Genomic DNA, 25,446 nt, shown 5'->3' on the forward strand with positions numbered 1-25,446 from the left:
CTCAGCTAGAGTTTTACTGGGCATTCCAAAATTCAGCTCTGTTTCCAGACATTTGGATCAACTGCATTGGCTTCCGGTCAGAAGTCGCACAAAGTTCAAGTCCCTTTGTATTGTCTACAAGGCAATAAATAATACTGGACCTAAATTTCTTAGGAACTCACTCAAGCCTCTATCAACCCCCAGAACGCTTTGTTCCAATACTGCTCATCTGCTTCATATACCCAGAACAAGGAAAGTTAACTGGGGAGACAGATGTTTTACCATTGCAGCTGCAAAATTATGGAACTCCCTGCCTCTTAGCATAAAATCCAGTCCCACGTTGATTATTTTTAGAAAGCAACTAAAGACATGGTTGTTTTCTCAATGACTTGACCATTCGTAAAATACATAAAATACTGCTTCAGAGATCTACATTACTGGTATTAGACTTAGCTCACAGCGCCGAGACACCTATGGGTAATTGCAGCGCTTTAAAAGTCGCATAAATAAATAAATAAATAGATGTTCACTAACAGTGATCTGAAAATGATACCATAATCTTTGTATTCCTAGATCAGTAGGATAGGTGAGGTCTATCAGAAGATAGCCCAAGACCAATAATCTCAAATAAAATACATATAAGAATGGCAGTGTTCGCATGGCAGCCTGTCGATTTTTGTTCGTACATAGGCAAGTGTTTTATCTGTACAAAAAGAATTTCAGCCCCAAGTAATACAAATAAAAATATGAAGGGGAGTAATACTTTCAGCATGTTAGGTGCACTACTCTTCTGTATGTATTGTCCTAGGAAACAGTGCAGTCAGTATTTCTAATTGGTTGTATTAGCTTCCACATATGACGATCAAGCATAAACCCTACTTAAAAGTTTACACCTAGAAAGGCTATTCATGGCTAAGATTGTTTTGTTTTTGTTGCAGGTAATTAACATGTATGGTGAACTTATAATGGATGCTGTTCCCGACAAGGTGGGTTTTCATTCTCAATTATAAGCATGCATTTATGGTTTCAAAAGAATGCAAGACTTAAATGAAGATGGCATTAAAAAGTATTATTGCTTGATTGACACAGTTGTTAAAAGGGTAGTAGTATTACATGAATGATACCTTTCTGAGCCAGTCCAATGGAACGTATACAAAAACAATCGGTGACCAGAAGTGCTTTTTTAAATATTTCGAGACACCTTAAAAATCCATGTGAAAGTATTGGCAGTGCTCACCCAGAAATTCTTCCTCTTTCCCCTTTAATTTTTGAGTTCCACAAATGATACAAACTCTCACAAAAACTATGCCACTGAACATTTCCAGCAGTTTGTGTTGCTCCTTGCTTTCTCTAGGTAAATAATACACACTCTTCAACTAGTAACACATCCGGTTGCAGGAGATAAATCATTGCTTCAAAAGATTCGAGAGGCAGCAAGACCGGGTTTGGTCTGGTCAACTTTCAAAAACATTTGATTCAATTTAAATGCCTTCAACATTTCCTTGGAAAAATGCAGGGTGTTAATGGGAGTTGTTGCTGGATGTTGCAGATTTTTTGCTCAATGTTCCCTCTAATCTTTTTCCTCTGTGTGCCGCAGAGTAAGGTCCCTGTGCGCTGCAGACTAAGCTAAGTGCGCCAAGAAGCTTGACCGCCTGTGTAGGTGCAACAACAAATATCAGTGCAAATATCACTCCAAACTTTTGCTCAACAAAGTGAGTCTGTTTATCAATTTACTCTTGATAGTGTTCATGAGGCTGAATCCTTGTTCACAATCTGCACTAGATGCTTGAAATGTTGCGCAGACATCGACAAGCTGAGACCCCACATTATATTGAGCAGCATTGCGTACAATACTGCAGACCACAGACGGGTGTATAAATCCTCTCACAAAAAACAGAATGTGAGAATGCTAACCAGTACTAAAGTGCTTGTGCTCTCTTCCTAAAATATGGTACAATTGCCCAACACCTGGGTGGAACATTTAATTTACTTATAAGTCCCTAGTACATGTTTCTAAATGACCCCGGGGTCTTTAAATTAAATGCTACTAGTATTATTGCAGTACAAAAGGGGGTGGTGATGGACGGAGCATCTGAACCAATCAAACACACCCAGTCAAAAGATCTGGGTTTGTTCCATCACCGTTCTTTAGCCCACTCTGCCACCCCAGTTCAGACATGGCTATATGCAAAGCTGTCTGACCCTGTGCCTCATGGGAACAGTCCAGCCCGAACTGCCAAGCCATGCCTTCCCTGAACCGGAAACAAGCTTCTGAGGACCGGTTTCTGGCATTCCAGCCGTCTTCAGCCCGGCTTGCTTGAATCCAGTGGCAAAGTGAGCATGGGACTCACGTCTGAGCATACCGTGCCACACTTATGGCTGCCAAAAGCGGTACAAAAGGGGGTGGTGATGGACGGAGCATCTAAACCAATCAAACACTCACACCCAGTCAAAAGATCTGGGTTTGATCCATCACCGTTCTTTAGCCCACTCTGCCACCCCAGTTCAGACATGGCTATATGCAAATCAGTCTGACCCTGTGCCTCATGGGAACAGTCCAGCCCGAACTGCCAAGCCATGCCTTCCCTGTACCTTGGAAGCTTGTTTCCGGTCCAGGGCAGACATGGCTTGGCAGTTCGGACTGGACTGTTACCATGAGGCACAGGGTCAGACTGATTTGCATATAGCCATGTCTGAACTGGGGTGGCAGAGTGGGCTAAAGAACGGTGATGGATTAAACCCAGATCTTTTGATTGAGTGTGTGTTTTATTGATTCGGATGCTCCGTCCATCACCACCCCCTTTTGTACCACTAGTATTATTGCAGCACTCGTGTCCCCCATTAAAAGTAGCACTTTAAAACTTGAACCGAGCCTGTACACTCGAACCAATGCTACCAAATACGAAATGTAACTCTTCTAAATAATAAATTTGTGTTATTCTGGCCAAAGTGCCAACCTGGCGATAAGTCATGTGGCAGATTTCTGTGTATTCCATGCTGGTTGCAGCGCAGAACGGACACTTATGTTTACCACATGCCCTAAACTGACCATGTTCTGGCAATTTGTCCCCGAAAGTATTTGTCAAATGCAGCCCATGATGGACGCTGTGATTAACATAAATGCTTACTGGTAAGTAGCATTTTTCTTTTTCGCTCCGCTTGCGTTTTAAAAGTGGTGGTGCGAATGCACTGGCAGGTTGTGCTATGTTTGTGCGTGTCACACATAATACTGCATGCTCGGGCGGGGAACCTTACAGGGAACAGTGCTCATGATCACTGTGAACATATCCAGTTTTTTGGCTAAATTAGTCAGCAGATTGTGTATAATTGAATCTGGTCTTCTGGGTAACCCCCTGCCATAAGTCCTGACTGATAGAACCCGGTGCCCATGATGACTTTCAAGTCTTCCGTGTGCCATCTTTGTTTCCTTCAAGGAGTGTAGGTTTTAGGGGTTGGGAGCAGTGGAATTTTGACCCATCTGGCAGTTTGTTGATCTGGCTTGCATTATTGTTAACAGGGTTTCAATAATGTACTGCTATTGGAAAATTTGGTCCCACAATGTTTTAATTGTGCTTTTAATTAATATATCAACCACATTGGTGAATAAATTCCCAGTCCTTTATATTTCACAAAGACCCTCTGAGTCTCAGAAGATATCCCCTCAGTTGCACATTATACGCACCACGTTGCACTATATATATATATATATATATATATATATATATATATATATATATATTCATAAAGGTAAGTTACACTTGGCAGTAAATTACAAGTATACAGTTACTCGATAGTGTCCTGTCTTCACCCCGTGAAAAAGGAGATGGACTCTAACTTACAAGTGTAAGTTATCACTTAAAAAAAAAAAAATACAACTGTAGTACGTCTAGCACCTCACATGGCCAACCCCTGCTGGTGCAGCACCCTACCATAGAAAACAATGGAGAGAGGGACTTGAATATACACCCCGTAGAGAGTAATGTTAATTTAATTGATTATAATTAAGGCTCCCTGTTCCGTTTTTACTGATTTTTACAGATAAATACAGACAGAAAACATTTATTTTCTGGTTTGTATTTATTTTTTAAATGTGGATAAAAACGGAAATTGGGTTACTTTTTGAGTAATTCTAAATACTGTCTGCCATGACTGCCAGGCCAATGGCTGTTTGAATTGATAAGTAAGGGTGATAAAAACATAATTTTAGTTAAGTGACTTTAGCAGAAGTAGATGTTCACATGGTTGGTACTAAAATTTGTATTAAGTGCATTAATTTATCTTCTGCAGGTGTTTACAGCATTGAAACCTAGTAGGCATTTAAGCATGAATGCACACTTACCGGTTAAAGAAGTGTGGAAATATACTAATTTCAGATTCATTTTTCCACAAAACCCAAACTAAATATGGATAAATACAGACAAATGTCAAAAAAATGAAATACCATGAGACCGGAATCCCTAATTATAATTAGGTAAAAATATAAATAAGTGTAATTTAATGAAAATAATATAAAATGTCACATATATTTAATTATAAAATGTTAACTTTGCTTTTAAAAATTAATGTAACAATACATTTTAATAAATATATTTCAATTACTTTTTGTTTCATTAATCACTTTTAATAAAATGTAAAATAAAAATGTGTTTTAGGTGAGAATCTATTTTTTTAACTTAACCCTGAGGAAAAAATATAAATGTATTTTAAATTCATCGTTTAATTTAAAATGTAGCTAGTAGTGCGGTAGCATTTTTTCTTACTACATTTTAAATATATAAAAATAATTTACATTACTACTTAACATACAGATATTGGTTGGTGGTTAGATGTTACTGTGGAAGTGTTTCCCTACAAAACATTCCTGAATTTCCTGATCTCCCAACTCACTGCTAACTCCTCCTTCTCAATAACTGAGCAGTTTCATCCTGCAGTTCTGAGTGTCCTAGAAGCCCATATTACGGTTTGTTCAACCCTTCCTTCATCTGCAAAAGGATTTTACCAAGACTTTTCCAGCTCGCATCTGTGACAACAATCGTCTCATTGCCCAGTATAAAACCTTGTAAACAGGTTGCCTTTAACAAATCGCCTTTCAACGTCTTGAATTCGGATTCACACTGGCTACACCATATGAACTCAATTTTTTACTAAGTTGCTGTCCCATAGCCCAAGTACTCTCCACCCCCCACACCCGAAAACATTTATATTCAACTTACTTTAGAATTTTATTATTCTAAAAGGATTAGTAGTTCTTTGGTGCCTCTATTTTGCAAGTATCATTCTCGGCTCTGACCCCTTTCACCTACACCTTATGCCCCAGATATGAAATGCTATCCTTTTCAAAACTACATTTTATCTACTCTTAACGTTAGTTCACGCTTTTTAAACTTTTCCAAAACTACAGGCTCTCCTGTTGTATTCCCACCACGAATCTCTAAAGAGTAATGTTCTCTGAAATTTGAATACCCCTGAAGGTATTATAAAAACAGATCATTTGAATCCTTGTACAGTCTGTACTCTTGATAAGCTGAGACTAAATCAAATGTAAAAAAAATGTTTATCTTCTGGAAAAGTTGACAACCTTTCTGTGACATTGAGTGTAAATGGATCTGCTACTTCTCCTTATTTTGTGCTATCTGATCGACGCGTGAAGTCCTATTTCTCCACCGACCTTCCTAGTCGCTACTAGAGGTGAAAATTACTCTGACTCTTCCTCTTGTACAATCACATACACATTGCACAGTCTAATCATCTCTCTGCTAACTGCCTTCTGGACATTCACATGTATTTTCACCCTGACCCTGATGGGTGCATCATCTTTCCTTAGTTTCATCTTTTGAACAAGGTTTTATCTTTCTGAGGCTAACCAACACTGTTTTAAACACTACTGGATAAATGTGATAAACGTTCTCACAACAGTCTTCCACTTGATGTATTTGTGGCTTCGTATTAGGGTCCAGGAACACACCGTGGTCTTTTGTGTGAGGTCAACAAATAATATCCTCCCCACCCTAATCACTGCTTTGTAAACTTTCGTCATGCCAATATTTCATTGAACTTAATTATGCTTCCGGTTTTATAGCATTTGTTTTTTGATTTGTCTGTATTTATTAGTTAATTATTTTGTTCATTTTATTGGTATTTCTCCACATTTATTTTCTGCTGGTGTAAAAAAGAAAAGCTGCAATCGGAATAATTTCAGTTTTAGTTCACTGAGAAATGTAATCCAGATAGAGCTTTGGAATTCCTTAGAATCAGCCCCTTGATACCTGCAAGTTTAGAGTGCTTTATAAATTCCTTTTTCATTTCAATATTTACTTGCCCTAAATGTCCATTGGGTTTTTTCGATTTAGAGTACATTAGTTATATGAAACCTATTATATTGTAGAACAGCATAAACAGGGGTACTTCTGCAGTTATTTAAACCATCAGGAAATCTTACTTTCTTTTTATTCTGTCAATCTGCACAGCTATTGACCTAGCATTCATGATTGATGATAGCTTTTTCTTATTTACCCGTATTTAAATATAAATACAGATAGGAAAATAGATGGTTTTCGGTCTGTATTGATCCGTAAAAACTGAAAACTAGGAGCCTTAAACATAGTTCAGCTTAAAAAAAACTTATGTCAATGGTCTTTAAACCTCAGATCTGACGTCCCTCTCATGCAGTTTGACTAGTTCATCACAATGTTACTTAAACACTTCTGTTAAATTTGAAGACCGCCTTGAACACATGCTGAACATGTTACTTAATAGTCTCCCTTTCACTGTAACCTTTTCTGAAGGATTACCTTCACTTCCCTCGGAGCTGCTATGCAGCTTCATTATACACTTCTTTACTATGTTTTCCAGTCTTTCACCACTCTTACATACTTACCAAAATGGCCCTGTGTGCCACAATTTGGATGCCGGACGTTTATTATTAGCTGTGCCCCGCAAGGCAACTCCAGAAACGGTGCTTATTTCTTTTACTGGCTTTGACTCCCACTGCTTTAATTGCCACATTTTTGGGAGAACTCCTTTCACTTAATGAAGGCTTATTCTTCGCCCCTGATTTTTTATTTTTTTCCCCCCACTTTTACAGTTCATTAAGAATTGATCCCTCATGCGTTTATCTTTTAAAGTAGCGAATCATTTGTTTTATCCTCCCCCTGCACTCTACGTTCAAAATGGTACCTTTCCAACATGGGGGCATGATGTGTAAATCAAACTTATTAACACCAATCTCATATTCCCGCTTGATTTCAGTACAGTAAATTGGCCATGACCTTGCATCTTTCCAACACCAAGACAATGCAACAGGAGCGCCCATGAAACTGTAAGCAACCCAAGCGCTGCGCATGGGCAAAGGCCAAGCACAGAGTGGGTATGCGATCTGTAGTAAGTAGGTTATGTGTAATAGGTATGCACATTCAGACTGTGTTTAGGATGGAAGAGAGGAGGGATAGAGGTTTGGTGTTCGTTCCAGCGATTTAATATTTTATCACTCTCTGCATCTTGTGTACATAAGTACTCTAATAAAAGAATTTGAAAGAAATCGCTACCCAATTTTTTTTCCTTCTACCATGACTTTTCAGAGGGTATCTTTTCGTGATGTATTTAATAGGTAGTCTCTTACAAGGAAGATAAGAATTTCTTCTAGATCTGTAACCAGCAATTTCCTAAACAGTTGTAATGTTTGTATCTGAAAGAAACAGGTTAGTATTAGATTCCTTACCTTCCAATATCCCCAGGCGTCAGACTGGATCCGGAAAAGTTTGCGTAGCAGTACCCCTGCGCGTCGGTAGGCGTCGTCTGCGGCTCCGTGTCCGTCGGCGGCGGCGCCGGGATGATGTCGGTGGAGTACTTAGCCGCCGCCCTCGCGTGCTGACGTCAGTTCTTCTTTTTTCCGTGCCAGCAAGCGCAGGTCCGGAGAAAGTGGTACCCTTTAGTCAATTTTTGACTGAACTTTTTGGATCTTCTGTTTTTCGAGTCGACTGACTGTGCCGGTAGGGATGCCCGGGTTCAAACCCTGCGTCGACTGCAGCCGACTGTCGGTTACCGACCCCCATCGCCGATGCCTTCTTTGCCTGGGGCCCGACAACGAGGAAAAGTCGTGCCCCGACTGCCTGGCCTTGACGTCGAAGGCTAGGCGGGAGCAATCCCGCAAGCGCCTCGAGCTCCGGCAGTCGGCCCGCGCCGTTCGAGGTCCCTGTCCGGAAGGAGGTCGAGGGACCGGTCGCGGCCAGAGTCATCATAGCTCTGGGGGTCGACATCATTCCTTGGGCTCCAAGTCCTCAGGTAGAGGCACAAGAAGTCGAAGAGGCGACATCGCTCTTCTGACCCCCCCGAAGCTTGCGCGACGCGGCCGGGGGTTCGGGTGACACCACCCACGATGCTCCGCCGGAGCCGCAGGCATCGCGGCCTGCTCCATACCCACCGGTCCCTGGGAAGAACGCGACGCCGGAGGAGATCGAGGCCTTCCTCATGGCCATGAGGTCGCTCGCTCCTCCGTCTGGTTCCGCAGCGCCTTCGGGCCAGCGGCCCAGACTGGGTCCCCAAGCGGGCTGGGTGCTTCGGGCCTGGCGCCGTCTGGTGCTTCGGGCCTGGCGCCGTCTGGTGCTTCGGGCCTGGCGCCGTCTGGTGCTTCGGGCCCGGCGCCGTCTTGTGCTTCGGGCCCGGCGCCGTCTTGTGCTTCGGGCCCGGCGCCGTCTGGTGCTTCGGGCCCGGCGCCGTCTGGTGCTTCGGGCCCGGCGCCGTCTGGTGCTTCGGGCCCGGCGCCGCAGGGCCCCGCCGGATCCGGGTTGTCGGCGGTCAACCATACGACCGTGCCGGCCTCCAGGGTGTCGCCCCCGGCACCGTCCCAGGACGCCGCAGTCCGAGGGCGCCGCCGTCCCCGGTCCTACCCTCGATTCGGGCCCACCACAGTGGCTAGGGAGGAGGGGGCTGCCTATAGTGTGGTGATGACGCGGGTGGCCAAGGCCTTATCCCTTGAACTCCCCGTCGCGGCCGTGAGGACTAACCTCCTCACTGAGGTCCTTAAACCGCAGGCAAGCTCCTCTGAGCCTCTGCTGCAGTTTAATGAGGCCTTATCTGACGTTCTTCTGGGCACCTGGTCCTGGCCCGCTACAGGTCCGCCTGTAGATGGGAATATGGCCAGACGCCACCTCCCGGCTCCAGGCGACCCTTGCTTCCTGTCCACCCACCCCACCCCGAGAACCTGGTCATCCAGGCCTCTAACTCCCAGACCGCATTCCCGACGGCTCCCCCAGATCAGGAATCCAAGAGGTACGAACAGTATGGCAAGAAAATGTTCTCCTCACTGAGTTTGGGGTTGCAGTCTGTTAACACCGCGTGCCACTTGGGCCGTTATACCCACTCTCTGTGGGACAAGGTTGCGGCCGTGCTGCCACAATGTCCGGAGGAGGCCCGGACTAAACTCGCCCAAGCCCTTGCGGAGGGTCGAGATGCGGCACGGTATTCTATCCGGTGTGGACTGGATACAACGGACTCGCTAGGTAGAGCTATGGCAACGACAATGGCGATTCAACGCCACGCCTGGCTGAGGTCCGCCAACTTTTCGGCTGATGTCCAAAACACCCTTATGGACATGCCGTTTGATGGCCGTCGCCTCTTTGGTGACAAGGCAGACAGTGCGCTTGCGCGCTTTAAGGACTCCAGGGCTACGGCCAAGTCCTTGGGCCTGTCGGCCCCGTGCCAGCGACATGCTGCCTTTCGCTCCTTTCATGGCCAAGGAAGGGGCGCCCCCTCATGTCCTGCCAGCCACGGGCCGCAGACTAACATCCAGCGCGATGGCGGACGTGGTAACCGCCGTGGCGGTGCTCGGTAACAATGGCGGGGCCAGTCCACATCCACCCTCGCAGCATCCGCCTCAAAGCCTTCCTAGTCCGAGCTTTCATGCCTACATGACGCCAGTGGGGGGCAGGGTTCGTCATCACCTCCTTCACTGGCGCAACATCACTTCGGACAGGTGGGTGCTGCAAATCGTCCAAAGGGGCTACTCCCTCCCCTTCGAGGCAACCCCTCTAGCCATATCACCACAGTACCACCGCGTGTCGGGGATCACTTGAATCTTCTGCAAGAGGAAGTTACGGCCCTCTTGGCCAAGGGGGGCCATCAAGCGTGCTCCTGGGCCAGAAGTAGGGTGTGGTTGTTACTCCCACTACTTTCTGGTTCCCAAGAAGGGCAAAGGGGGCCTGCGCCCTGTCTTGGACCTGCGGAACGTCAACGGCTTCCTCCGGAAGGAGAAGTTAAAGATGCTGACTTTGGCTCAGGTCTTAGCTGCCCTGGACCCGGGAGACTGGATGGTAGCGTTGGACTTGCAGGACGCTTATTTTCACATCCCCGTCCTGCCGGCCCACCGGCGTTACCTGCGGTTCACTGTAGGCCATGAGCACTTTCAGTTTAACGTGCTCCCCTTCGGCCTTACCAGCGCCCCACGGGTGTTCACGAAAGTGATTGCGGTGGTTGCAGCTAGTCTGCGCAAGTTAGGGGTTTCAGTCTTCCCCTACCTCGACGACTGGTTGTTGAAGGCGGGCTCGCCCCAGACAGTCGTCAGCCACCTCCAGACTACGGCCGACCTCCTGCACCTGCTGAGGTTCTGCATCAATGTGCCGAAGTCGCACCTGTGTCCCTCTCAGAAGCTCCTCTTCATCGGAGCGGTTCTAGACTCTGCCTAGTTTCAGGTGTATCCTCCCAAACAGTGGGTTCGGGATATTCAGTCTCTGATTCCGATCTTTTAGCCGTTATCCCGAGTCTCGGTCAGGTTGACGCTGCGGCTTCTGTGGCTGATAGCCTCCTGCATCCTTCTGGTGCATCACAATAGGTGGCGGATGCGGGCTCCGCAGTGGGACCTGAAGTTTCAGTGGGCCCAGCATCAGGGCAACTTGTCCCACCATGTCTTGATCTCGGAGGGCACTGCAAGACAGTTGCAGTGGTGGCTCACGGACCGCGATTGGGTCAGCAGCAGATCCCTCTCCCTGCCCCAACCGGAGCACGTGTTGTGACGGACGTGTCCCTGTAGGACTGGGGGGGCCACATGGGAGAGGCGGAGATCAGAGGCCTCTGGTCTCCGGCAGAGTCCCGGCTCCACTTCAACCTTCTGGAGCTGCGGGCGATCCAGCTTGCACGGAAGGCAATCCTCCCCTCTGTCCGGGTGAGTGGAGTGGGAGTGGGAGTGGTTCACGGACAACACCACCGCCATGTGGTACTGCAACAAAGAGGGCGGGGAAGGGTCGTGGACCCCATGCCAGGAGGCTCTGCGCCTCTGGCAGTGGCTGGAACATCAGGGCGTGACCCTGGTGGTTCAACACCTGGCAGGTTCCCTGAACGCCAGGACGGACAAACTCAGCCGTCGGTGCGTGATGGATCACGAATGGCGTCTGAACTCTGACGTGGCGCTAGGCCTCTTTCAGTAGTGAGGAGAGCCTTGGTTAGATCTATTCGCCACAGAAGAGAACACGCAATGTCTTCAGTTCTGCACGTTGGAATTTCCAAGGCGGCACTCGTTCTGAGACGCTTTTCGTCGCAAGAGGAGCTGCGGTCTGTTGTACGCCTTTCCGTCTATACCACTTCTGCCCAGAGTGCTGAAGAAGATCAGACGCGTTCGGGCCCAAGTTATCCTTGTGGCTCCGGACTGGGCACGAAGATACTGGTATCCCGAGCTACTCAGCATGTCTGCCTCTTCAAGAGGACCTTCTGTCGCAGGAGCAGGGGACGGTCTTCCACCCGAACCTGTCCAGTCTCCACTTACATGCGTGGAGATTGAGCGGCGGCAGTTGAGGCCATTTGACTTGCCTCCTGAAGTCTGTAATGTGATTCTGGCAGCCAGGCGTCCCTCCACAGAATCTGTATACGCCTGCAGGTGAAACAAATTTGTGGCATGGTGCACAGCAAAGGTTGTGGATCCCCTTTCTGCCACTCTTTCAGAGGTTCTCCTCTTTCTTCTTTCTCTTGCCCAGCAGGGCTCTGCTCTGGGCACTATCAAGGGCTACCTCTCTCCCATTTCCGCCTTCTTAAGGCTCCCTGATCAGCCCTCTTTGTTCAAGTCCCCTGTTGTAAATAGGTTTTTAAAGGGCATCACTCATGTTTCCCCCTGTTCCTTTCGTGATGCCTCAGTGGGACTTGAACCTTGTTCTGACTTACCTTATGTGCGCTCCTTTCGAGCCACTTCATAACGGTCCTCTTCGTCTCCTTACTTTCAAGACTGCCTTCCTGGTTGCCATCACCTCTGCAGGAGGGTGAGTGAGCTCCACGCTCTATCCTCTAAACCTCCTTTCTGTCCATCTGGACAAAGTTGTGTTGCGGACTCGACCCTCTTTCCTGCCCAAGGTAGTCACAGCCTACCACATCGGGCATTCCATCATCATGTGCGCTCCTTTCGAGCCACTTCATAACTGTCCTCTTCGTCTCCTTACTCTCAAGACTGCCTTCCTGGTTGCCATCACCTCTGCCAGGAGGGTGAGTGAGCTCCACGCTCTTTCCTCTAAACCTCCTTTCCTTTCTGTCCATCTGGACAAAGTTGTGTTGCGGACTCGACCCTCTTTCCTGCCCAAGGTAGTCACAGCCTTCCACATCGGGCAGTCCATCATCTTGCCCACCTTCTTTCCGCCTCCGCATCCCTCGAAAGAAGGAGAGGCTCCACCGTCTGGACCCAAAACGTGCGCTCTCATTCTATTTGGATCGCACACGCCAGTTCCGGGTGGATGACCAACTCTTTGTTAGTTACGTGGGCGCTAAGAAAGGTCGGGCGGTGCACAAGCGGACCATCTCTCGGTGTGTCGTGTTGTGCATCAAGGTATGCTACTCCTTGGCTAAAAGGAGCCTCCTGTTGGGCTGAGGGCCCATTCCACTCGGGCCACGGCGGCTACTACTGCCCTGGGTCGGGGAGTCCTCTTGCAGGACATCTGTCAGGCAGCTACGTGGGCCTCACTGCACATGTTTGCAAGACACTACTGCCTGGACTGCTAAGTCTGGAGAGATGGCTTTTTCGGCCGTTCCGTTCTCCAGGACTTTCTGGTGTGATCATTGGTTCGCAGACCCACCACCGGGGTTGGTATTGCTGGGGTATCTATTCTAAGGTAAGGAATCTAATACTAACCTGTTTCTTTTAGATGCACAAGTTACTTACCTTCTGTAACGATATAAGTGTCAGAAACAGTAGTTAGTATTAGATTCCTTACCGCCCCACCCATCCTCTCCTTTCTGCGGACCGATATCTAGGGTTAAGGTCATCCCCTTTCAGGGCCCTAGTTTCATGGCACCAGTTTTGGTTTTTATCATGGCTCTGCGTTTCTGGCGCGGAAAAGCTATCTATAAGAACTGATGTCAGCGCGCGAGGACGGCGTCTAAGTAGTCAGTCATCCCGGTGCCAACAACGACTGACGTGGAGCCGCAGACAACACCTACCGACGTGCAGGGGTACTGCTATGCAAACTTTTCCGGATCCAATCTGATGCCTGGGGATTTTCTAAGGTAAGGAATCTAATACTAACTACTGTTTCTTACAGATATATCATTAGCGAAGGTAAGTAACTTGTGCGTTTTTTCCCCAAAGATTTTGGGCCTAATAATGTTGGTCGGAGTTGCTTCCGACCGTTTCGGGGAAGGAACTGCATGAAAATAGGCTGACTGCACTGTGTGGCAGGGAGCTCATTGTGCCTGCCACACGTGCAGGAATGCCCGGGCCCAAATGCGAAGATGGTGGTGGTGGGGGGGGGGGGGGTGCGTGGGATGCCGACAACAATATGTCGGAAAGGCCAACATGGATTGGCTGTCGCAAACCAACATAATTCTGACAGCGGAAACACTTAAGGCAGTGTTCCCAAACATTTTTGGCCCGTGGCTCCCTTGACCGAATAGGCAGTTGGCCGTGGCTCCCCACCATTTTTTTAACGGCGCACCGGGGTGCCGCAGCGCACACTTTGGGAACCACTGACCTATGGCCTATTGCGTGTTCTGTTTAAAAACAACACACACGCAAAGCCCAATCAAAATGGACCTAGGAAATAACATGCACGAGCTGTGTGGAATTTCCAGGTCCATTTTGAAAACCCCTCCAAAACGCTCCCCTAAGCGAGCACTGCTACGCAGTGCATCACGAGGGCTCGCCCTAAAAATAGAGCTGAATTCAATAAAGAATTTAGTGAAAATAGAACCACCAAGCATCAACTTGGGATATCTGGTCATGCTGGACTGCGTCAAAGTCACACTTTCAGGCGAACCGCGATGGAGTGCAGGTCAGATACAGTCACCAGGTTGGGTCTGCTGAAGTTTATCTTCTCAAGTTCAAGCCAAGACTCCCATTCGCACTACAGAGGGCCTCCAGGAGCAGGGAGACTGGTGTGGAGGCTTTCCGAGAAGAGCCGGCCAGCATTGCTGGAGGGGTTATTGGGGGTACATTGCTGGAGTTTTATGTTGGCAGTCCCAGCAAGCGGTCTATGCTGCAGTGCAAAGAGTTGGGCTGACAGCTTTACGATGATTCTTGCAACTTTTTAATCGTTATCTGTTAGACCTGACACCCTTGGCGTGGTTTTCCCCCATCTTTTTGCCTCTGCCTCCTGTATTTTTGATGCTGTGCTAGATTTCGTTTTTTCTGGTTTAGATGCTTTTGACACTCTACCACTGCTGATCAGTACCATAGTGTAAGTGCTCCCTCTGTAAATTGTCATATTGATTGGGTATACCTGATTGGCATATTTGTATCACCATGAAGTCCCTAGTAAAGTGCACTGTGTGTGCCAGGGCTGGTGATGACAGATGCTACCAGTGCGGCCTGCAGCGCAGATTGCGCCACCCACATAAGTAGCCCTAAAGTGGTGTCTCAGGCCTGCCAGCGCAGGGCCTGTGTGCAGTCAGTGGACTGCCATGTCTGCCTGGCCAGTGTCCCCACTGGCTGGGCCTAAACCTTCCCTGTCTGTGCACATCGGTCACCCCTCTGGAAGGCTCAAGGTACCCCCCTGGGCAGGGTGCAGTGTATGGGTAAGGTAGAGCATGTACTAGTGCAGGTAACATGCTCTGGCAGTGAGCAGCAGCCATTTTGTGTGCTCACTGCTGCAAGGTTATCTTGCTCCATAGAGTAACATGGGGGAGGCTGGTCCCATTGGATCCCAGCCTATCTTCCCATAGGAACAAGATAGGACATAAGTGAGTGATATCCCTGAACTCAGAATTTAATAACACATCTTTTAGGAAAGGTGGTTTTTAAATTCTGTGTTTGAGAATAGTACTTTTAGAAAGTGTCTGTTCTCTTGTCCAACCTTCCTGTGTGCCTGGGACTGTTTGTGGATTGTCTGGGGTGAGGATGACAGGGGCTGCAGAGCCCCAAGGGGGTTATCTGAGCCAGCCCGTGGATGAAAGGCTGCATCTGCTGCCAAGGAAGTGGGAGGAGATAGCACCTGGGTGACAGGGCTGTGCCTGCCTGACCACAATGCTGGCTCCACCTCCCGCTGGGCGACTGTCACCTCTGTCCCTGATGATGGAAGAAAGAAGGAAGCCAGGAAACCCCCAGAGCCCCAGCAACACCCAGAACTGGTTTGGACCGGGCTCAGGGCTCAATTGCACAAAGACTTCAAAGGACTTCAAAGACTTTTTGGGGTATAAGAGAAGGACCCCTGACAACAGAAAATTAGATTCTACAATCAAGAGGAACCTCTGCTGGAAGGACTGCTGAAGAACTGAAGGAAGATTCTGCTGTTCAACTGCAAGCTGAGGAGAAGAAAGGGACTTTGCTGTGTGCTGTGACCCTGCCTGCTTGAAACTACAGAGACTTTGCTGTGTGCTGTGTCTCCTGAACTGAATCTCCAAGGGCCTGAGAAGAGCTGGCCTCCTGTTTGGACCCAGGGTCAAAGGTTCCCAAGCTTTGCCAAAGAACTGCTGAGGAGATCGTGTGGTGGACTGCCCAAACGCGTGTTTCCTAACTGCCAGCTGTGTGGAACGATCGCTGTGCTCATCGGCACAGATTCAGGGGGTGAGGAGAGGCCGTGGTGTTTTCCTGTGTCTAGGATCTCCCCTGTCGATCTGCTGGTAAAGAAACGGTCTGCCCGCGATCTACGGCCCCAAAGGACTCTTGCCGCCAAATCACCGACGCAGCCCGGGACAAGAAACACCCTCCGTAAATTGCCTCGGTGTTCAGGAGCTGCAGCGGCGAAGATCGGAGCCGCCGCGCTCCCATTGGCTGATGGAGCCGAGCCCCCTTGCTAACGCCGCGACGGGATTGGCCCGTACGCCGCGGCGTCATCATTGTTGCCGTGCTGTGGTTGGCCGAGGACTGAAGCGACATCGCCGATCTGTCCCGGGAGCCGCACTGCCATTGGCTGACTCCCGGGTGTGGAGAGAGGCTCGCCCCGAACGCCGCGACAGGATTGGTTCCCGTCCTCGGGACCTCTGGAAGTGCTGCACATCACCGCCGGACCTGGGGAAGAGTGACCCGACCTCGCCGTGGGAGTTCGCGAGGTGCCCCAGCCCCCGGCCTGCCTGTCTCTGCTCGGAGCGCCGAGCTAGCTCCCCGCCGCTCCCCAAGGAACCGAGAGCGGGCGGAGAGCTGCTGAGACTGGCCGGGGCTGAGACGAGTGCGCTCTGATCAGCGCGGTGCGCCTAAAGTAATCGGGGGGTGCAAGGCTGTGCGAAGCGGCCCGAAGAGGAGTCCCCAGCATTCTGGTGAGGCGCATTTGCAGCGCTAGGGCCCCTGGCTTTCTGGGCTGATTCTGTTGGGATAATTTACCGGCTGGCATTGCTTGATTTACCTCATTTGAAGAGCTTAATAGTAGAGATAATCGGTGGTACTATATTTCTTTTATATACACTGGTTAAGAGACTTGAGACTATTTGTGTTGATAAAAACTTCCTAATGACAACTGCAACTATAAGATTAAGTGCAACATTTACCTGAAGAAGAAATGAATGTATATTGTTGATTCTTACTGTTACAAACTAGATAAAGATATATTTTTATAAATATACTTACCTGTGTGGTCTAAGTTTGTGGTGGATTGGGGATTACTGTTTGTGTTAAGTGCAATTATTATACACATTGCCTTGGGGATAAGCCTGCCTGCTCGCGCCAAGCTACCTAGAGGGAGAGCAGGGGTTATCTACTGTGTATATTCCTTCACCCTGACTAGAAGCAAGGGTCCCTACTTGGTCTAAGGTACTTACCTCTGCCAGTTAGAGACCCCCAGATCTAACATTATCCAATAGGTTTCATGAAAAGAAATTAACTTGATTCAGTGTTCTTAACCTTTTTTTCGAGTACTTCTCACACGTTAACATATGCCTCAATTAATATCTGGTAACTAGCCCCCTCATTAGGAGTCTCCGATTTGTAAACATATATAAGGCAGATAACTATATTGCAGTTCAACTCACAAGACTTTTGCATTCATTTAAAATGTGCCTCAAAGAATTACAACTCCGCAGAACTGCATAGAGTTTATATTCCAGGAGTATGTCGAGGTTTCCTGCCCAATGCCAATGTAAACAATTTATCTCCTTTTACAAAGCTTTAAATAGGCAAAACTCATTCACATGTCCCTAAAATGAAAGGAAACATCTTAAGACTAGAGATGCAATAGCCCAGCTGGTTCAATTCCATAGTGGGTTTTTAAAATTGTAAATAAATGTTAAAAGCTCACAAAGAAGGATGTACAATTGAATTCAAAAAGTTTGTTTACAAAAGAATAAACATTGGAATCAAAATTACAAACTACGATTTGTGTAGATTGCTTTCAGAAAGCACGGTTGAGAGGAGTGCTTGTGGGGCTAATAACTTTATAAAGTTACTCAACCAGAGGCAATGGATAAGTTGTCAACAAAAACACAATGGTCATGTCTTACGAATTCATGTAACTTTTCATTCCAGAGACAAACACGTGTGCCGAAGGAAAACCGATCTGTTCGCGCCGAGTCAGATGTGCAATCTTGGGAACGCACACGTTCAATTAATCGTGCTTCGGAAGTCGAGGAGACAAAGTCTGCACATTTAATGGGATACAGCATTTTATCTATCTCTTCCCCAGGCAGCTGCAGTTTTAGCCATTTTGCCTGTTACAGTATTACTCGGTGCACTGTCAAGATGTCCACAGCACTCTCCGTAACCTCATCGAGCTCTAAATTGAGCCATTTAAATGCAGAGGGCTAGAGCTGAGATCAGCACAAAGGAGCAACTGGCTTCTCATCACGGCGCAGTGGGGTGCCGCAGCGCACACTTTAAGAATGACAGCCTTAAGGGATTATGAGCACTTTCCGACTGGTAGCCCGTCGGAACCGCCTCAGATTCCCCCACCAGTTTAAACTCCGACACTGAGTGACAAAAAGCATGACGTGAAAAAGTGACTGACTTTTAAACATAAAAATTGCATTGACAACATATAGGAGAACTCAATAATTTTACCCAAAGTGTAAGGAGTCCTTGTTGTAGGGCGTCAACAGCGTTTCGATCTCAGTTAATGGAGATCCTCTTCAAGACATAGAAGTAGTGAGCAATGTCACATTATTCTGATCTTCATGTCCCTGTGCATATTACTTATTACTCCCTGAGATAGTAATGATCAAGTACAACTGTAGTACTTGGTCACCTTAACTCTGACTACCTACCTTGGACCGTGCTGGCCAATTCAGAACCACTGTTTTTATAAAATATTCATCCACCCCAGGTTCCGTTATCGGGGTCCCCTTGTTCTCGTACTACTGGGTACCTGGTTGGTAGGAACCCAGGGCACACGTAAAGTGCATCAACATTAGGCAAAAAGTGAGGGGCAACTATGCAGAAAGCGGCACTTTCCTACAGCAAAGACTCATGAGTCTGAAGCCAGAAGCCTAACTGAGGATTTTGAATCTCCCGTTCTCAGGCAATTCTGTTTGGATCTCACATAGACATGGCCCACATGAAGCCTCAGACTCTTTGAACATCGTGGCTTGGAAAGAAGATAAAAAGTATAGAAAATGCTTTAAACCTTTTTTTAAAGACGTAATTTTCTGCAGAGTTTCAGACCCCTCAATGCTGCAAGAGCAACAAATGCACCAGCAAAGACAACCTTACCAACACTGAAAACTGCCTAATGGAAAGAGAGGCCAGCACCTGTCTGCAACCACAGAAAAGTCGACTCAAAAATAGTGGCTTCTCCCTTCCCCACTTTCTGTTGGCCTGTTCGGTGGTGGGTAGAATTACCTCAAAAGGCAGACACTGGCAGTAAAATATGTGCAGTCCCTTTACTGTGAGTTTTACAATGGACAAGTCACCGGTTGTGAGGTTTCCCCACAGTCCGGGCCAGAATGGGAACCACAACCGGCCCTGGCAAAGTGCTCGGCCAGCCCCCCCTCTCCCCTCCAGGGGGTTGGGGGTGCCGCCGAGCTCTTTGTCAGAGCTGGTTATCGGCTGATTTTGTTACAGGGTTGATTTTGCAGCTATGCTGCAAAAATGGCCCTGTAACAAAAAACGGCCCCCAGGGGACCAAAACCGGCCCCCACCCGTGCGGCCCACCGGGGGATTGCCCGGTGCCTGCTACGGCCAGTCAGGCATGCCCACAGTGAAAAGGTCATATACCAGATGGCTAAAAGGCAAAACAAATCTGGGCAGATTTACTGGGCAGAGCACATTTCCTTACAAAGTAGTATCCTGTTTACATGTTAATCACTCAGTCTCCCTATTAATCTTCTTTCTAAATCCCTCTACTGCTGCAGAAAGAGCACTTCACATGTTAGACGTGAAAAAAAGTATTACAATTTAATCTTGAGGGCAAACGATACAAAGTAATCCAGTAATTAATTTGTAAACTGAGGGCCTGTAAGAACTGGCTTGCTATTGATAAAGTAATCCAGTTCAAGGTAGTTGGTTCTTGCATATGCTATCTTACCATTTGTCAAATAATTCTCTTCCTGGTAGACCCAAGACACTCTCAACCATGGTAAAGGATGCTGCTGCGTCTCTTTACCAAAGATTGTGATCTCAGTAACATATAAGGCTGCAACCTGGAGGTCCATACACACATTTACCAGACACTGTTTGGATTAGGGCTCCAGGGTGGGTGACCAAGTAGGTCATCCCTCTTTGAGGAATCTGTTTTGGGTGGTGATTGCTGCGTCTTTTCTTTATCTACCTTTTTCTAGTGGGGTTGGTTTGCTTCTGTAGTCATGACTTAATAAGGGGAAGTTACCTGTAATCATGGTTCTCTTCCGGGGCAATCCTAAGCAACCCTCCTACCTCCTTGAATAAAAAGCAGAATTTAGCATTTTGTCCACAGCAGCCACGGTCCTCTTATATTAAACAAAAAATACAAAGCTTAACTGTCACTGGAGGGGCGTGATGGAACACAGGAGGAAGGTTGAGTCCCTTAAAGGCAGGCTGCCAGTTTTTGTACTAAAGTATAGTGTAGCCTATCAACCAATGTTACCCTTCATTTCCTTTTGTTTCAGAAAAAGTATGTGAAAGATGTTTTTAGTGACATTTTAATATATACTAATAATTTACTTTAAGTGAATCAACTATGGCGCCTTTTACCTATTGATGCGCTACAAACTGTTTTGTTCTCAACTTAAGCATTCTATTGAAGCTTTGTACGTGTGTGTGTGTGTATATATATATATATGACAGATAAATGTGTGTTTTGTAAAATGCTCATATTACAGCGGAGTAACGTTTCCTTTTCTTTGAATGTTTCTTGATATGCTTTTTTAATATAAAGATAACCTTGTGAAGGTATTCACAAGGTAAAGTATGACACTCGTGATTTCAGCAGTGTCCCCATTGCAGTTGGAAGCAACTGTGCAAGAATTGCAGCAAAAATGTTAGTCTTACTTCAGCGTCTTTTTATTACTTTTGTTTTTCACTAAATCTCTGCATTAATTCTTCAAACTTATTTGTGATTAGCTTAGAATGTACATTTGCTTACATTTTGAACATTGAACCATTCTAAAACATTATGCATCTGTTAGCATTAAGCTTTGCAGTGTTCTGTGTTTGATTTTAATTGGCAATACCTTTATTTCATTCAGACATTTCATTTGGAGAAAAACTAAATTTGTCATTTTTTTTCAGGTTCACTTCTTCAACAGCTTTTTCCACAGGCAGCTGGTAACCAAAGGCTATAACGGTGTCAAAAGATGGACGAAAAAGGTGAGCTGCTTCCCTTAAATTGCATAACAAAACCTAGAAGAATCACGTTATTTTAAGTGAACCAACAAAATTAAATATAAGAAAGGGTTAAATTGTTCAATAATGTCCCTGAAAATGCATGCAGAAAAATTTGTAATGTGACTAACCTTGACCACCTTTGGGAGGAAAACCTCTCAGTGACGTAGATTTCATCTCGTAAACTGCTCCATTTTTAAATTGGGCTTTACGGTGCAGTTGGCACAAACCTTGTGTTTGACATTGTTCAACATTCTGTCCATTAATTGTTCTTACTATATTGCAGTCACAACCACCTCCCCTTCCTTTTTCATCATCCGCTTCAGATGCCTTGTCATTTCACTCCTTGAGAGAGAATGGTGGAATTTTTGTTCCCCTCCAATTCAAAGTTTTAAGAGGCTCCTCAGCTCCCAAAAGTTAATTGAACTATTAATTTTAATTGATCATATTGTCTTTAAAAATTGGTTTACTGATATATTTAATTTACTTGAAATGTAATACTTCTATATATTTAACATATTTATTGTACCATAATTTTAAATTGCCCTTCCTTGAATTCTAAAAACCCCTTGCTACCCCTTGAAGCTACGCTTCAAGAAACGCACAAATACCTTGCCACCCTTTAACGCAACTCTTCCATGAACCCTCCTTATTACCCATTAACACTATCCTTCTATGATCCCTAAAACTCCAAAACTACAACGTAACTGTTTCCTGAACCCGAAAAACACCTACTGTACCTTCATGCTACCCACCCATGAACACTAAAACCCCTTAATACTACTTAAAATTACTTTTTACTGAGCCCTAAACACCCCGTACTACCTCTCAACACTGCCCTTTCCTCAGGTTGCAATAACAGTTGAGTTCTGTAACTCTAAGTTGGGCCAAATATTAGTCAAAAATGTTAAGGTATGTGACCCCAACGATAATGGAAAGGAGTCATGTCTTGTTCTATTCGCATTGCCATGTAAATGCTCTGTTTGGTTTATAAAATAAAATATTTTGTGTTATAATTTTTTATTAGCATTTCATATTTAAAGACAATTTCATATATAAATATAACAATATCTCAATCCATCCATGAAATAAGTACCAAATTACATAAACATCCTATTCCAATACGTTATGAAAGAGAATAAATATGATGTTATGCAATAAAGTTGTTCAGACATTCATTAACTGAAGAGCACCATCAGTAAATCATCGCATTGAAAGTGAGAAAGCCATAGATTGTGACAAATTAGATATCAAATAATATAAATATTTTATTTGCAAAACTCCACCCTTCTCTAAACCCTGCAAAATACTTAATGCTGCTCCTCCTTGAACCCTACCAACCCTTAAAGTCTATTGTGCGTCCTACAAACTCCTTGCTACCCATCCTTGTACCCCAAAACCTCAATACTACCGCTTAATACCATCCCGAAATCCTAAAGAAAACCTTGCTACCACTTCACTTTCTTGACCACTAAAAACCCATTACTAACCCTAATGCTACTGTTCCATGAACCCTAAAAACCTCTCCTACCATTTAATGATGCTCTTCCCTGAACTCTACAATCCGTGTAACACCACCCTTTCTTGAACTCTGCAAACCTTTCTATCCCTTAATGATACCCCTCCCTTAACACTAAAAGCCCTAACTAATCCATAACTATAGCCTTCCTTGAACTTTAAAACCCCATTATTGTTCTTTTAACGGACCTTCCAGGGAACCCTAAAATCTCCCCGTACCACTTCCCTGAACCATAATTTCTTACTGCCCCCCTTTCCTGAAACCTACAGACTCCTTACTACCCCTTATCAATCACTCAGAGACCTACGGGTGAAGTACTAGGAAGAATTGGTAATGCAATTACTGATAAACCTGGTAATTCCTCTTTTCTAAGGGACCCACTTGTGATCTTGGTTATTTCTATTGCCTCCTCAATCCCTTTCCCCCTTAATTTCCTCTCCCCACCCCAATCTCTGCTGTTATCAATAGCCCCTTTATCGGGAGCAGTAGGGAGGAGTACCCAGGTGATGTAAGGGACAATGTTATAAGCCCCCTTAGTGGTACTAAACAAAATCGAAAAGCTTCGCTCCTTAGAGTCCGTGGATGCATTTTCAGTGCATCATTCTGCTGTTTGTAAAGTGAAGCTAAGCGTCTAGGAAGAAAACTACAATAATCTGAACACCCATGAGTAGTGTGATAAAGTAGTTAGTATGAGGAGAGAAAAGTGGAGAAGAGTACCCATCAGCCCACCCATTGGCGGAATCTCGTCATCTGGGTTTGGTTGAAAACTGGTATCTGCTAGGTACCTCTCTGAACGTACCTACTCATGAGTGTTCAGATTATTGTAGTTTTCTTCCTAGACGCATTCCCTGTGTTTTTGTTGATAGTTAAATTGGGGGATAGGATGCAAGTTGGTCTTTAAATATTGTTTCCCCTCGGACCCTCCTACACTTTGTGTTTTTTGATGGTAAAGTGAAGCTGTCCTGCATTGCCATTTGGGAGAAATAAGCACCACCTAACTAATGAAGTAATTTATGGGAATGCGAGTGTTTTGCTGTTATGCCTCAATTTGGTCATGGTTACCAGCCACAAATTTAGACCTAAATATCTAAACATTGTTTATTTTTCTTCAATTATTGGTGTGAAATTACCATCAGTTTTTTTGCTTGCGCTCTTGTTCTAATAAGCACGTAATCCAGCAATTATCTTTTAATACAAAAATAGCATTAAATGCACTGACAACTATTTTTCACACATTTCACAGGATTTTTTTTACAGCTACTCGCGTTGTCTAAGCGTAGAGTAGCATGTCCAGAAATAACAAAGTATGCCAAATATTGGTGCATGATATTCTAAATTTGTCATAAAAATGCCCTACTAAGGTAAGTAAACTTCCCTTAGGTCTTGCTTGACAGTGCATCTGTATGGATATTTTTGTTTAGTAATTTTTAAAAGAACATGCATTGAGTGGGCTTTACCTTGGCTCTACCCAGATGAGTATTACTTTCTCACGTCATGCTGTCAGATGGTTATGCCAATAAAAAATAATCTCAACTAAGACTCTTCATAATTAACAGTACATTTACTACATTTTCCCAGCATTGACAGTCAGGCAGACAGGTTTTAACATGATAGACAGTATTTTGGCATACGATACAAGCAAACTGCATTTGTAGATGGCTGTTTAAATTTGCTGGGACATTAATGCCAGACCTATTGGCTTTGCCAGTGCTATTTTTGTTTTCAGGCTCTTTGGCTGACAATGGTTCCCCAATTTTGCAATGAGATTCATCATGGTCCTGTAGAAGGCCTATATCTCGTGCATTGTGAAATTCCTTCCATGGTGTGCATGGGTGGTGAAACTTGAATGGTATTTTCCTCCCCACCTCTTCTGAAATTCACGGAAACAGCTTTGCAATTTTCAGTTATTGGTGTCAGTTTTTTTTAACTTTTCTGTTGATAGTCTTAAATCTGTGGTTCTCACTGTGCAAATAATTGAGGCCAGTGGCAGAAGAAATGCAGTTTGAGAGAAGTTAACATGCATTCATTATTGCGTGGCTGGCTGCACGTAAGATGGCAGAGCCTTGGTGTTCTCTTGTGCTGCTGCCCCTGAGCTGCATTCATCCTGCCTCACGAAGGTCCCCAAAGGGGAAAATCTAACATCTCTCTGCAGAGCGGGGATTGCCGCGAGCTGGGGAGAGCCTGCTGCCTTGAAAACCTTCTGAAGAGGGTGTGACGGGTAAAGACTGCGCAGTCTCTTCCTCGCTGGTTGCACCGAGGCAGTTAGCTCCACATGGCACTGCGAGGGCCTGCTCTCAGATTGGTGATGCCCTAATTGGAGGAATGGGGGCGGAATTATGATGATGCAGTCACTGGGCACGGACCTCAAGGTCACTGTTTAGGCGCGCTGCCAGTGTCTACTAGACCGGCAGAAGCGAGGCCTGAGAAACATGACGTGGATAGTCAGGAGGATGTGCAGGGTATCCTGACCTCTGGGTATTAATTGAACACCCAAACTTGCGGATTGCAAAGCACTGGTGTTGCGCCTCCATAGTTGCGCATAGTTGAGAACAGGCGACATCGCAGACTGGAGACGGGTGAGCCTGTCCTTGTGGCCTACGCATGGTGCTTGCGTGCTCGCTGCTGAGACCTTTGCAACGGAGATGCGACCCGGGAGCTGCGGGCATCTCGGTGGCTGCCTGCTTTGGACACACCCGCCGCTGGGAGCCTGATCCCTAAAGTAATGCTGACCTGCTGAGAAGAGCGGAGCATCTGGGTGGTGACCCCAGCCTATCTGGACACAGGAGACACCGCTTGGCAGGGACGAGGATCCTGCGGTTATTGG

At 46.0% G+C, this 25,446-nt stretch overlaps 1 protein-coding gene across 3 annotated transcripts in view; it reads left to right on the forward strand.

The window, feature by feature from the left end:
- SENP5 (SUMO specific peptidase 5) overlaps window positions 1–25,446 on the forward strand; it is a 273,248-nt gene that overhangs the window by 132,467 nt on the left and 115,335 nt on the right. For all 3 annotated transcript variants that reach the window (XM_086944242.1, XM_086944241.1, XM_086944240.1), the window contains exons 5-6: window positions 918–965; window positions 21,011–21,088. In XM_086944242.1, coding sequence (XP_086800368.1) covers window positions 918–965; window positions 21,011–21,088 — 126 coding nt within the window. The remainder of the gene's footprint in view (window positions 1–917; window positions 966–21,010; window positions 21,089–25,446) is intronic.

The sequence above is a fragment of the Lissotriton vulgaris genome, chromosome 11, assembly GCF_964263255.1.
Source record: "Lissotriton vulgaris chromosome 11, aLisVul1.2, whole genome shotgun sequence".
NCBI lineage: Eukaryota > Metazoa > Chordata > Amphibia > Caudata > Salamandridae > Lissotriton > Lissotriton vulgaris.